Below are 15,683 nucleotides of genomic sequence, written 5' to 3' on the forward strand. Positions count from 1 at the left end.
AAAGCAGTTGAGGACGGCTCAAGGTCTTGGTACCCTGCACTCGTAAGGGAGACCTGGAGGAAGCTCCTGGCTCCTGATTGGTTCAGCTTTGGCCATTGCAGCCACTTAGGGAGTGAACCAGCAGATGGAAGATCTTCCTCCCTGTCTCTCCTCCTTTCTTTATATCTGATTTTCCAATAAAAAATTAAAAATAAATACTAAAAAAAAAAAATTAAAAGGAAAATGAGCTTATCTTTACCAATGCTAAGCATATTCTTTTTTTTCCCCAATGTTAGTGTTGAAGTAGCGTCCACAGTTTTAAATGGTGGACAAAATACAAATGTTAACTATTTCAAAGGACTACAGAGAGACCAAAAAAAAAAAAAAAGTCTGGGCAAAACCAGATTGGAGGAGGGGAACAAACTAGACAAGTAACCACATCTTTCTTAGACTTTCCCCTCAAAGCAGGCCTAAACTGCTAGCTGGCTGCCCGGTGCCAGAACAAAATACAGCTGTGTTTACCACAGTTTTGTTACTATCTTCCTAAATCAAATGCTTAAGGAAAGGACAAATTTCATGTATTACATATATATACAGTTTTGAGAGCGAAATTCTTCCCCATATATCCTCCCTTATTTTCCTTTCCATTTTCACAATACCATATTTTAAATTTTCTTCAATATCACAAACTAAACCCTCTACTAAATCAGTAATTTAACAAGTAGTAAGTAAAAAAATCAGTGTTCCTTAAAAGTGTAAGAACGGTCACAAACAATCCAATCACAAAAGGAAATTTATGCAGTGAAACAATCAAACAAGCACCCGATCAGAATAGAAGCTCAATAGGAAATATAAAACACACAAAAGCTGAAGCAAAGGTGGATCTGAAAGCAGCCAGAGAATTCTAGTCCACTAAGAGTACTCACTAAAAAAAAATATCAGAAAACTTTATTTCAATAAGAAATTTCATCAACAACTAGAAAAGCTGACGCTGGCGGTGCGACACAGCAATCAGAACTCAACCCGGGTGCATTAACAGTTCTGATTCAGTGGTTAGAGGTGTGTGGCAGCCAAGCCGGGGAAAGAGCCTGAGCGAGGCAGAAATCTGCCAGTAAGGATTTAAAGCTCCCAATGGTGCCTCAGACTGGAGAACCACCAGCACACAAATGAAGTCAAAACATCTCATAATGTCCCAAAACAATACAAATAATGATATATAACAGATCTCATATCTCCTGCCTATGAGCCAGAGGGGCTTTATTATAACACATTCTTCCGTAACACTTCCCAAGATTTAAGTACCTTAATCATGTAACTAAGAAAAATCTGCTATGAACAAAAACAAAATGTTCTAAATATTAAACCAAAAATGTTGTAAAATAAAGTTGCCACAGGACTGACATTGCTGTGCAGCAGTTCAAGTTGCCATATTGGAGTGCTGGTTCAAGTCCCAGCTCGGCTTCAATTCAGGTCAGGTTCCTGCTAACGTGCTTGGGAAAGCAGTGAAGGGTGGCTGAAGAACTTGGAGCCCTGTCACTCACTGGGGAAAGCAGAAGGGAGTTTTTAGCTTCTACCCCCCTGCACATGACTGCTGTAGCCACCGGGGAATGCATCAGCGGACAGCACATCAATCTCTCTCACTGTCCCTGCACCATTCAAAGAAATGGGGCGGGGATGGCAACTGCAGAATGCCCTTTAAAAGAGACATGCAGAAGACATAGCTCAATTTTAAGAGAAAGCAAAAGGCACTATTTTAAAACAATGTATTACATTAAGCACTAGCAAGTATTTTGCAAAGAAAATGAGGCATTTGGCATTATAAATAAAAGGAATCTAAAGTATAGTTGTTTGAATTTGCAAATGTATTGAGATAAAAAAAAATTAGTCTACGGCCATACCACCCTGAACGCGACCGATCTTGTCTGAGATAAAAAAATTAAATGCATCTTTTGTATTCAGCAAGCACTGTGTATACCTTCCTAAGCAACATCACGACCACTTTTAAGGAGTAAAAACACAAGACTGATAAAAACTCATAAACTTATCTGTACACATCTAATTTCATAAAAAAATAAAAAAGGGATGTGACAATTTTTCTTTTTATTTTAAATAGATAAAGTTGATACACTTACCTGGGTTTCATACAAGTGGGCAATGTGAAACTGAACTGCAAAGGATGATGAAAAATTTTTAAAAATCAACAATAAACTAAATTAAAACATCAAATGTAAAACACAGGTACAGTCTACATATACTGCGTAGATTTTTGTAAAAACAGGTACAGTGCTTTCATGCACATTTAGTTAAATATATAAACAAATATACTAAAGAATATAGGACATGATACAAATCATGTGTATCCACTGTTTGCCATTATCAGATAAAATTTACACCAACATTTACATGTGACTCTACATTTTAGGAAGTTCAAAATGGCAACATAAGAAAGTAAAATAAACCTTAATAATCAATGCATTTCAGTGTTAAATAGTGTTAACTTGGGTATTAAACAATATTAAAAATTGAGTTCCAACCCCACTCCCTCAAAAAAAAAAAGGGAAGATATTTTAATACTAAAAATATATAACCCTTGGGCACAGCGCGATAGCGTGATGGCTAAAGTCCTCGCCTTGCACGTGCCAGGATCCCGTATGGGCAGGTTCTAATCCCGGCAGCACCGCTTCCCATCCAGCTCCCTGCTTGTGGCCGGGGAAAGCAGTCCAGGATGGGCCAAAGCCTTGGGACCCTGCACCCGCATGGGACCTGGAAGAGCTCCTGGCTCCTGGCTCTGGATCGGCCCAGCTCTAGCAGTTGTGGTCACTGGGGCAGTAAATCATCAGACAGAAAATCTTCTCTGTCTCTCCTGACTTTGCAATAAGAATAAGTCTTTAAAAAATATACATATATATATAACCTTCAAAAAGCCTCTGATTTTTTTCTTATATTATCTTTTATAGAAACAATGACCATTCTTCAAGAGATCGCATACTAAGCCCCAGGCACAGAATAAACTGGGCTGCGTCATTTAAAAAGAAAAGTCCTATCAACAAAATGTAAGAGCAAACAGTCCAGTCTTAAGAAGTGTATGTTGAAAATAAAATTTAAAAGAATATTTCAGCCCTTATTTCCAGCTCTTTACTATGTATGAATGACAAGAATATCAACAATGAGCAACTTGAATATTACATGGTGCACTTTAAATGATAAATTTGTTTTGAAAATGCTGTATGTGTCCATTATTCATAGCAGGATTTCAAGAAATTTGGGACTCATTCAGAATTATATGCAAAAAGTTTATGTGCATTCTTTAAAAGTAAGAACCCCAGCTTTCATAAATTTCTCATTCACCCAGAGGATCTGTCAATAAAACAGATTCCTGTGATTATAAATCAAAAACCTAGGGAAAGCCTGAATAGCTGCCTTTTTATTCAGTTCTGGGGAAATAAAAAAACCACAATCATAAGCTCCTTATCAGAAGAGCAAAACATGCAAGCAAAATATTTAAAATAAAATAATATTTCTGGATCAAAAATACATGTCCCCACAAATTTAAAATGGTACATGAATTAGATACAAGCTGGAATAAAATAATTTATACTTCTTTTCTTTATGACAAAATACCACGGAAGGAGGAAGAGTCAAGGTCTACGGAACACACATCAGTGGTAACACTAAAAGGTAAGGCAGGTGTTGGGCTAAGAGCTAACATGCCATCTGCAGTGGCAGCGCCGGAAAGCCTAAGGCTTGAAACACACTGGAGGGACTATTGGAGAACTGGCTACTCTGATTCCAATCCACGCTAGTGAGCACAGAAAAGCTGAGTAACAGACAATGTTGCGAGGACTCTTATCCCCTGCCACCGCCATGGGAGACCCAAATGGAGCTCCAGGCTGCTGGCTTTAGTCTGGCCTGGTTCCAGCCTTTACAACCATTTGAAGAGTGAATCAGTGGATGGATGATCTCGTTTTTCCGAACTTCAACCACTACTTCCCCCCACCGTCTTCAAATAAAATTTTAAAACTAAAAATAAATAATCTCTAAATCCTTCAAAAGTTATTCAAAGTAACAATTACCAAAGTTAGCTTTCAGATTTTAGACAGTAATGATTTAAATAAAACCAGCTTTTCCTTGTTCCTGTTATATGCTAGATAGTCTATATGATCCAGATATGATAAAAGAAAAAATAGAAATTAGCATTTTTAAAAAGCACTAAATCAGAGAGCTGAATTAGCTTTCAAATCTAACCTTAGAGACTGTAAAATCCTACTACTATGGTTACCCTTCTATCATTTACTGCTCATATATACTTATCATTACAAAATGTTCAGTTTCACTGACGGAAAATGCAATTTTGCACTTAAAGAAAACCCAATGATTTCTATGGAAATTGTCTTTAGCATGAGATTAACTGATCTGAGTTAGGTGGTAATTTAACTCATTCTATGCCTTGTTCCATGTTTTATTCAACATTCTTCAGTTCCCCCCCCCCGATTCAAAAATCTCATTGGACATTCATTTCTAAACATTGACATTATGTTCAATGCTGTCAAAAAGACAATTTATAGCATAATTATTTTCTAAAATGTAAATTCCTTTAAATGACTTGAAATTTTCATTAAGAAATGCTCCATTTTTCTCATACCCTAATTAAATTTTGTATTTTTCATGTAATAAATATTTAATAAATCTGATTTATATCCAGTGTCTATTCGTAAAACTACCAATTGGATATGCTATATGCCAAATTTTAAAATTCACAATATAAAGATATTGATAAATACAGTACTGTCCATTAAATCTACTTAAATGCATTAAATGCTTAAATGCATTACTTTTAAATGCTTAAATGCATTATTTTTAAATGAAAAAAGCCCACCTCGAACTTTGTATATATTAGAGATTTCTAATAAAAAAGACAAAATTCACCTTCACAATTACCAATCATTTTCATGCCACAAGTAGGAATCACAGTGAGCTTAGCACACAAGAATTTTTGTAAATCTATTTTTCCTAAATAACTGGCAAAGTGTTTTTAATTATACCACATCATCTACAATGTAACTGATACATATACACACATACCCAATACCTTCTTCTTCACTGTAGATAATTTTAATTCAACAACCCATTTCACTGATCTAAGTATTTGAGACACAGGCTATTCACAATATCTCTTCTCAAATGTTCCATCTAAACAAGCATCCATGACAACTAAGTTACATTCAACAACTCAAGTCCAAAAAAGGGGGGAAAAAATTCACCACTAACATCATCTTCAGGAGCAGCAACGGCAGCCCTGGAAGTGACCTGACTGCAAGCAGAAAACTACGGCGCTTGATAATACTTACTTTCAGCATTGGACAAAGTGCAGGGATTACAGTCAACCAAAGCTAACTGAAAATGCTGCAAGAAGAGAATGAGAAAATTAACAGACTAAACTTACAGCATTTTTCCAAGTATGTAAGGCCTAATGTAACAAAACTATGATACTCAAACAAAATGTACTAACCAACAAATCAGAACTTACTTTGGACATTTCTGCTGACAAGTGATTAATAAAAAAAAAAAATGTTATGCAAATACAGCCAGCAACCAGAGTTAAACATTTACTGTTGACAACTGACATATTGCCGGGTTATTAAGACAACTGACAATGGAGAATCCGAAGAATTCATTGTTACTATATTCAAGTATGCAAGAAATACCACAAAACTGCTTAAATAAAACAATATTTTCAGAAATCCAAGAATAAGTCCAATGCTACTATCAATACCATATCTTAACTCAAAATGAGACTTGTACCTCTGAAAGCAAAATTACCACTCCTGAGAACTATCACAGAGTAAACCTGGTGCTTTTACTGATTCTTCAATAATCATTATACTTATCTGTTCACCTACAAAGAATTGTCATTTCAGAATGCATATAATTTTTCAAGCAATATTAAACTATCAATACATCAGAATGCCCATTTATAATACAGTCATCTAAGCATATCCGGAAAACACATGTTAATATCAATGTACAGTACTACTTTTTAAGAACACAAAATACCATGAGGGTCAATAAGTGACACTTGACACCTGGCTCATCAACATTAAACCTGGCATATAAACTAATTAAGAGAAAGAAAAATTGGGCTGGGTTGTGGCACAGCAACTTCCTTGCAGTGTCAGCACCTCATATGCAGTGCCAGCTGTGTATCTAGCTGTTCCTCCTCCAATCCAGCCCCTTAACTAATAACCCTGGGAACACAGCAGGAGGGACCTTGGAAAAAACTCCTAGCTCCTGAGCAGTTCAATTCTGGTCCTTGCACTCATCTGTGGCAGAGGTGAATCAGCAGATCAAAGATCTCCTTCCTTCTTGCTCTCTCTCTCCCTCTCTCTCTCTCTCCCTCTCCTTCTCTCTTTGGCTCTCTCCATTTGGGGAATGAAACAGCAGATGGAAAAAGATATTTCTCACTCTCTCTCATTCAAAGAGATATATATTTAAAGGTGGAGGGGGGAGAAACAACAACCACTAGATATGATATAAAGTCGTTATTAAATAAAAGGAAGTAAATCTCTTTGAGTTTTTCTAAAAAAAATTCCATGTGTGTATATGCAAAATTTCTGAGCCTCTGCATATTTTAACATTAACAGTTAATCAACAGCACAAGTACACTTCTAAAAAACATACACTATAAGGCAATTCTTGTAACACCAAAAGTTGTAGAAATGAATATTCATAACTACTTCTAGATTTAAGCCCTAATATTCTTTTATCAAAAGAAATTCATCAATTCATTCATTCTGTATTTCAACACCGAATCAACAAAACTGCACTTGCTCAACTAGAATCTTCAATAAAAACAAACTAAAATCAGCTACCCAGTTGTACAAGAAAACAATTAAAAGTGTCCTTTTGCATGAACATAGGATAGCTACTGTATCTACTCGCAAATACCTTTTGTGTGCATATGTAATCAGGGTAGCCTACATTTGCAGTATTCTTGAACCACTAACAAATGACTACAACCTTTAAGTGTTAAATGTTTAATCTATTCAGTAAATATTTATCAAAATCCAACAGTGCCCTAAGCACAAAGCACGCTAGCAATGGTCAACAAAACACAAGTGAAAAATCTGCCATGGTGGCTTGAGTGGGACAAAAAAACATCCAACATATGAACAATTCAAGCACTGCTTTTACTTTCCCTTCACATATGTAAACTGCATATGTCTTGCACACACCTTTAGTGTGCTACCACAGCAATGGAAAACTAGTTTTAAAACTGTGAGTACTATGAAAGCCATACACGGTTTAAAATCAATTACTTTAGACGAAAAGATTACAGAAGTCACATGTTGACTGTTAAACAAATTTTTTGTTTAATCAAACCTTATAAATATACATTAACATTTAGGTGGAGAATACTTTTCCAAATCAAGCCATCAAAGGATAAAAACTGAAGTGAAAAGAAACCACCTTAAAAATCATAGTATTTTAGTTCTATAATCTCACCAAAACACAGTAAGAAAAAACAGAAAGATGTATATGGCTCAAACACCTCAGCCAATTCATATATCAGCATTCATGATCCTGCAAGGAATCCAGACAGGAACACTTCTTGGCCATGTTTTTTACAATCATTAAAGAATGCAAAAATTACCAAATGAAGTTACTAATGGAACATTTCACACCTGAAACAGCAGGAAATAGCAAAAATTTCCAAACAGCAAAGACAGCAAAAGTATACATATTCAAAGATATGCATATGAAAATTAATTTACAAAGTGCTGTGTGTTCTTGAGAAACTAAGAACATCCACACAAAACAGTCCGGCATAAAGAAAACACTATTGCGTTTCAAAGCAAAAACAAAAGGGAGAGAGGAGATCAGGGTAGGGGAATATGACTTCATAGCTTCATATCCAATATCTGAGTTGAGTGCAAAACTACTACTATTAACATACACATCAGGAGAATGGACTACTAAACACAATATCAAACCCACAAATCTGAAAATGCCATAGTAAAATAGCGTGCACCTATTCCTGCAACCAATACAAGAAGTGAGGAGACATTTACACCTCACACTGAAATACTTCAGTGCTGAAACAACCACTACTATGTCAAAGCATTGCTAATAAGGCAGTCCCAAGATCACAGAGAGGACCCTGGAGGCAAAAAGCACTAAACAGAAAAGGAGCTTCCAAGAAAAAAGATTTTTCTTAAGATTTTTAATGTTACAGGATTTCATTTTTAGTGTACTGCTGGTCCCAATTTAATACAAGGCTTGATTATCATTATTATTTCAAGTGACATCTTTATCAGCAATGTTCTAAAAGTTTGTCTTGTTCACTATTTCAAAATACTCTAATAGTATTTGGCCTCTTATACAAACTAGATTTTTATTGAAGGAGGAAAGTCTATATTCACATAATTGAGACATAAAACTTGAATTTGGACAAATTTTCTCATGACTCTTACAAATTGTATTTACAATTCCAAGACAAGCAATTGACAAGTTTTGTAGTTCTTTATAAATTATTAATTAAGAGGAAAAGGATATTGCTTGGGGAGTGAATCATTGGACGGAAGATCTTCCTCTCTGTCTCTCCTCCTCTCTGTATATCTGACTTTGTAATAAAAATAAATAAATCTTTAAAAAAAAATAAAAAAATAAAATTGTGTGCTTGTCCTAGAAAACTTCATTTCATGCTATGTAAATAAAAAGACTGTAATCAATACTGCTACCTATATTTAATTAACATAAGTGCAGCTTTTAGGAATAACGTTGGCAATCAGCTTCTACTTTACCAGATGATCTACTGTAGCTATCCAGCTTAAGCACTGAAACTGATGTGCTGAGAAACATGCCTGTTTAACCTAGAAAAAAATTAATAAACAAGAAAAATGGAAAAAACTAAACTGTTGTGAGAAAATAAAGCCAATTGCCTAAAAGAATCCATAAAGACACAAAGGAAGGAAGAAAAGGGGTTATACTTTCAGCTCAGCAAAAAGCGTATCTATATCCAATCAACAGACCAGGGGCCAGTGCAGTGGCATAGTGGGTCAAGCAGCTGCCTATGGCACAAGCATGGGCACCAATTCGAGCCCTAGGTGCTTCATTTCTGATCCAGTTCCCTGCGTATGTACCTGGGAGAGCAGGGGAAAATGGAGCAAGGTCTTAGGCCACTGCACCAACACGGGAGATCCAGAAGAAGCTCCCGGCTCCAGATTGGTCCAGGCCCAAGTGTTGTGGCCATTTAGAAAATGAATCAGCAAATCAAAGACCCCCTTCCTCTCTGTAAAACTGTGGTTTTTAAATGAATAAGAAAAATCTTCTTGATTTCTAATACTAATAATCCAAGATAAATGATTAAGAGGGAAATGCCTTAGGATGTACTGGTACTTTCTTTAGGGATTTGGTCTCTTAAAAATACAATATAGAGGGCCCGGCGGCGTGGCCTAGCGGCTGAAGTCCTCGCCTTGAAAGCCCTGGGATCCCATATGGGCGCCGGTTCTAATCCCGGCAGCTCCACTTCCCATCCAGCCCCCTGCCTGTGGCCTGGGAAAGCAGTCGAGGACAGCCCAATGCATTGGGACCCTGCACCCGCGTGGGAGACCTGGAAGAGGTTCCAGGTTCCTGGCTTTGGATCGGCATGTACCGGCCTGTTGCGGCTCACTTGGGGAGTGAACCATCGGATGGAAGATCTTTCTCACTGTCTCTCCTCCTTTCTGTGTATCTGACTTTCCAATAAAAATAAAATAAATCTTAAAAATAAATAAATAAAGTTAAAATGCTGATGAATAGTGAATAAAATAGGTAAAGATTTCTTTCCCCACAAGAAAACTAGACAAAAAACAAATAATAATGACGATCCTCTGCCAAAATGCACAGCAATGTTCTACGCAAGTCAAAATCCCAGAGACTCATGAAAAGTAGGTTTAAATCAACAGATATAATTTAAATCTGGGAGACCCAGAAGAGGCTCATGGCTTCGAATAAGTGCAGCTCCAGCCGTTGCGGCCATTTGGAGAATGAATCAGTGATTGGAAGATCTTCCTCTCTGTCTCTCCTCTCTACATACCTAACAGTCCAATAAAAACAAATCTTAAAAAAAAAAGGGAGTTGCGTGAATGAGAGATTTCAGTATGGAATATGCTAGAATCAAAAAGTCGGGTTAATTTGTAGACCTGGCCTTAATGTTATGTTACTACCAACAGAAGAGGACACTAGGAAAGAAATCAAATACATAAAAAGGGCCATAAATAAACAAATAGGCCTCTTTCGCTGTCTCTACAACCCAATCAATTCCTATCAAGTACCTATGCAGGCAAACTCTTGATATGTCAGTACTCTTCTTGAAATATTCCCTTTCCTTTCTGATTTTATGATGCAGGCCAAATATCAGGACAAACGCCAAATCCTCCAGCTTACAAAATTCCCACCAGTGCCTAGTTTTATGGTGCACTTCACTCGGTAGGTAAAGCTGTCTTCATCTCACAGCAGCACCAGTTTGTGCCCCAGCTTGCTACAGCTCCCTGTTAAGGGCCTGCGGAAAGCAGCAGGGAAACCCAGGTGAGGCTCCTGGCCCAGACCTCGCCTTTGCAAGCATCTGAGAGTGAGTCAGCAGATGGAAAACCTTCCTCCCCCTCCCTCCCTCTCTGTAATGCTAACTTTCAAGTAAAATCTTTTAAAAAATCTTTCCACCAAGTCTAAGCTTTGGGGAACGAGGCAGTAATCACATAACACAGTGATGGAGTCAATTCCCTCATAAAAGTGTATTACATAGGTCAGGTGCACCTCCCCTTCCTCCAGTGATTTAAGATGCCAGTAAAAGGTAAACTACTGAACATCATAAAGGAAATAAGGAAGGACAGGTATGTTGAAATACTACCAACTTTCATTATCTTCATACACGTGGAATAACAAAACCTCAACAGAAACACAGCCAATTTAGAAGCTAAAGGCACTTATAAAATTAATGCAATAGCCAGCATTCAAAATCTCAGCAAGTATTTCTAGAATACACATAATTCGCAACCTGTTTTTAAAGTTTTTTTTTTTTTTTAAATTGGAAAGGCAGATATACAGAGAGGAGGAGAGACAGAGAGAAAGATCTTCCGTCTGATGATTCACTCCCCTAGTTCCACAACAGCCAGAGCTGAGCCAATCCAAAGCCAGGAGCCAAGAGCCTCTTGCGGGTCTCCCACACAGGTACAGGGTCCCAAGGCTTTGGGCCGTCCTTGTCGGCTTTCCCAGGCCACAAGCAGGGAGCTGGATGGGAAGCAGGGCTGTCATAAGCTAGCAGGCATTTCAGAGTTCCTAAATAATCCCTAAAAGGAGGTGCATGTCACTGTGCCTTAATTTTTTCTTTCTGCCTTAGTGCCTTAACATTTAAAAGACAATAAAATTTCTGAGTATATACACTATACATTATATGAAATACCTGGAAATGAGGTAGTTCTCAGAGCAGATTTAGGTAAAAAGTAAGCAGGATTGTTATTCCACCATGTTTCTAACATAAGAAAAGAGAACTTAAGCTGAATTAACAGGTAACCTGGAATATTTAGAGTGAAGAACCTCACTGCTTGTATAGGAAAAAAAATTATTTTAAGAGTTGATAAACAAAATCAACTTCTTTGTTCAACTTTTCCAACCTGCCTAAGCACTAGACATTTTACCATTTTATACCCTCTGCCATTTCATATTTCTACCATTCATGAAAATATGCCCAAGTAACACACTAATCTCATTTGAGTTTCACTCATTTCCTTTGAACTGCCTCTAGAAATTTCAACTTCCTAGCCCTTTCACATTAACACTTTCAATCAAAACAACAACTCCCAATACTATATTCTAAGGGACTTAGATAGGGATCCTAGACACAGTTCCCCATTGAAGATAAAACGAAACCAAACAAAAACTGCCTTACTGAATTCCTTACTCTACTTTTCAAACTCCAAAAACAGTTCTAAAGTTGACATATTTTAGCAATAATAGAAATAGATAAACAAAATTTCCAGTGTTTGTTAAAGTGAATATTGCAGTGGCCTTAAATGACTAAATAATGAGTGTTATCACAGCTTACTATCTGTCAAAGATAAACAAAATTTCCAGTGTTTGTTAAAGTGAATATTGCAGTGGCCTTAAATGACTAAATAATGAGTGTTATCACAGCTTACTATCTGTCAAAATTAGTGGTTTAATGAAGTAATGATAGTACACTATTTTAAATATATGCAAGATAATGTTCATCAATATCATTAAAAGGTAATAAAATCAAATCCTAAGCAATCATACGGCATTACATAGGCATCTAATCTTACCTAAGGGAATATTACCTGAAGCAGAGAAGAAAAGCAACAAAACATCATGTAGAAATGTTATTCTGAAATGGACTACGGTTCAGATACTACTAAAGCAGCTGAAATGATTTCTCCACTACTCACTAAACACATTAAAACTTTGTCAATTTATGGGAAAAATAACGCTAAATGCCTGGAAAATAAGGTGAGCATTAATTTCACATTTCTTAATATGGACAAAATGAGAAATATGCAAGCATTAAACTCCAGGAGAGGAGAATGGATATCACAAACAGTATTTATAATGGTCCAAATTAGAAAAGATTTAGAACTATGGGGAAAAAATTTTACTTGCAAGATATAGGGAAAAAAACTATATGAAGGTTATGAAAATAAACTATTCCAAATATTTATCTAAAAAGAGCAGGCATTTGTCATGGCAGTTAAAACACCTATGTCCCATACAGAGGGTCTGGCTGTAAGTCCAAACTCCAGTTTCCTGCTAATGCACATTCCTGAAGGCAGCAGTGACTGGCCACCACTTACTTGAGAGACCCAAACTGAGCTGTTGGGACCTGGCCTTGACCTGGCCTTTGCCTGGCACAGCATAAGCTGTCGTTGGCCTTTCAGGACAACTGAATCAGCAGACGAAAGATGTCACTCTCTCTTCCTCCTCTTCTCTGCCTTCTCCCTCTCACACACCCTCCCCTAAATAAATACTTTAAAAATAGCAAATGTTTTTAAAAATCAGTATTGTACATATTACAATCTTTCTTTGGACAGAGGTTAAGAGATGGAAAAGTTACAATCGGTCATGGACAGACTGACACATTGTCCTCCACACTAAATTCCATCAGCTAGGAACAGTGTATTTGGGGAACTGAACCCTGTTAAAAGACTGGGCACTTGGGTGGATGCTGTGGCACACCAGGTCTACTGCCTAAAATGCCAGCAATTCATTTTGGTATCAGTTTATTTCCTGGCTGCTCCACTTCTGATTGAGCAACCTGCCAATGGTCTGAGAAAAAGCAGCAGCAGATGACCCAAACTGTTTGGCCCCCGTCACAGACGAGAGCCAAAGAAAACTCCTGGCTCCCAGCGCGTCTGACCTGGCCAGCAATGCCTGCTGTGGACAACTGAGAGAAGGCCAGAGGATAGAAGTGATCAGATAGCTATCTACTTCTGCCTTTGAAAGAAACAGGTACATCTTGGGGGGAAAAAAAGAAGACTAGAGGTAACTGGTCTAAGAACAACCACATCTTCTTTTGATGAGGCATGAAACAGGACTGGCTGTGTGGCTTGTTTCAGACCAATGAGATGCAAGGTGAAGTGTATCTTAAGAGATCAACAGGAAGTCAAGATCTTTCTCAATCACGAATCAATTGATAATGATCATCATTTATTGAGCACTTACTGAACAAACATACCACCACTCTAATTTTGTCTGAGACATGAAAAAGAAAGGATTTGGGGCTCGGCAGCGTGGCCTAGTGGCTAAGGTCCTCGCCTTGATCCCATATGGCCGCTGGTTCTAATCCCGGCAGCTCCACTTCCTCTCTGTCTCTCCTCCTCTCAGTATATCTGACTTTGTAATAAAAATAAAATAAATCTTTAAAAAAAAAAAAAGAAAAAGAAAGGATTTCACGTTAACTGCATATGGCAATCAACATATATCATCAAATAGAGCAATGAACCTTTATTACAAGTCAACATTATCCTGTTCACTACTTTTATTTGTTCAGACATAGTTTAATTAGCCCTCATCATAGTGTTCGTTGGAAAACTGCCCCATGGGAAGGAAAGCCTTATTTTTAGGAGGGTCCTTCCCTCTATTTTAAATATTTAATGGCATCCTGATGTCTATTGCATTTGTATGAACACAGAAAGTTTTAACAGTTCTTGATATCAAGATTTATTAAACCACGTCTGAACAAATAAAAGCAGTGAACAGGATACTGATTTAGTCAAGCAATAGTGAAGTAGGAATGTTTTCAGAAAGCCATGAACATTTTTCCCTAATTAAAATAATTTTAAAGCCTGTCACTTTCATGAAATGGAACTTTGCATTCAGATTTAAGATACCACTATCCTGATATCTCAGCTACATAATTTGGAAGACAAAGGATTAGTTTTTTACCTTAAATGTATTTCCAATACCAAATGTATTACCTATTAGAAACACTTGTCACATTCAGAGGTATGCTGTGACAATATTGTGAAATGTCTGAATAAGCCTATTTTGTACTATATAATATTATAAAGTCTCTGAGGGGCTGTGTTGGGGCACAGTGGGTTAAGCCACCACCTGCAATGCAAACACACCACATGGGCATTAGGTTTGAGTCTCGGCTATCCACTTCTGATCCAGCTCCTGCTGCCCAGATAGAGTTCCTGGTTTGTGGCTTCAACCTGGACCCTTCCAGGCTGTTCTAGCCATCTGGAGAATGAACCAGTGAATTAAAGATTTCTTACTCACCCACCCCCCTGAAACTGTTCATTTCAAATAAAATAAATAAGCCTTAACAAAAAAAGTCTGATAGCTAATATAAACAAACTGTCCAAGAAGAACTAAAACATGCAAAGCAAAATGTATCTTAACCTATGTTCCACTTCAACCTCAGTGACAGCCCACATTTTAGTTTGAAAACCCATGAGTTAAGCTTTAAAGCTGCTGACTTTGAGGCTTCCGACATTCTCCATACTGCTAACATAGATCAAGGGCCTATTCCTCAACTGCACTTACCCTTGACCACAATGTGACCGAAACTGTTGAAAAGCTACTTGCTTTAATGTTTTTGGTTAACATGTATATTACACATCTCAAAATATTAGCACTGTTCTTTGTAAGTTCATTGAAATAGGAAAATTATCCATAAAATTGTCTACTTTAAAATCTAGAGCAAATACATATACTTAGGTATGGGTTTTGAAAAAGCACTAGTAGTTCCTTTACGGTAAGTTCAAAGTACAACCTACTGGAAATCATTCTTTTCTCTTTTTCCCTTCTCTACTTTAAAATCAAAAGAGTCTGCAATGGAGATACTTAGAACACAGTAACTATTAGAAACAGTCATGAATTCACAAAAAACTTAAATTGACCCAAGAACTGCTAATCCTTTCAAAATGCAATTCTGTGTCATGCAGGGAAGCACTATTTTCATGAAAAGTAGCGTGCACACACATACCATACACACAAACTGAACGAGTAAGAAATACTAGAGAAATACCAATTTCAATAGGCAAAGTAACATATTTAAATCAACAACACCTTTTCTCAATAACATCTCCACTCTTAAATCAACAATTCAAATACCTTGCATAAGATACTCTTCTTTATAATTTAGCTGTAAGACCTGGCCTGTTGATAGAGGCAGGTAGCTTTCCACCAATACCCAGGCAGACAGAGGG

At 37.0% G+C, this 15,683-nt stretch overlaps 1 protein-coding gene across 9 annotated transcripts in view; it reads right to left on the reverse strand.

Annotated features, from left to right (window-relative positions):
• KDM6A (lysine demethylase 6A) overlaps window positions 1-15,683 on the reverse strand; it is a 144,450-nt gene that overhangs the window by 57,129 nt on the left and 71,638 nt on the right. For all 9 annotated transcript variants that reach the window (XM_004587864.4, XM_004587863.4, XM_058658608.1 and 6 more), the window contains exons 7-8: window positions 5,328-5,382; window positions 2,112-2,146 (exon numbers count right to left, since the gene is read on the reverse strand). In XM_004587864.4, the coding sequence (XP_004587921.1) occupies window positions 2,112-2,146; window positions 5,328-5,382 (90 nt within the window). The remainder of the gene's footprint in view (window positions 1-2,111; window positions 2,147-5,327; window positions 5,383-15,683) is intronic.

Source organism: Ochotona princeps, chromosome X, assembly GCF_030435755.1.
Source record: "Ochotona princeps isolate mOchPri1 chromosome X, mOchPri1.hap1, whole genome shotgun sequence".
Lineage (NCBI taxonomy): Eukaryota > Metazoa > Chordata > Mammalia > Lagomorpha > Ochotonidae > Ochotona > Ochotona princeps.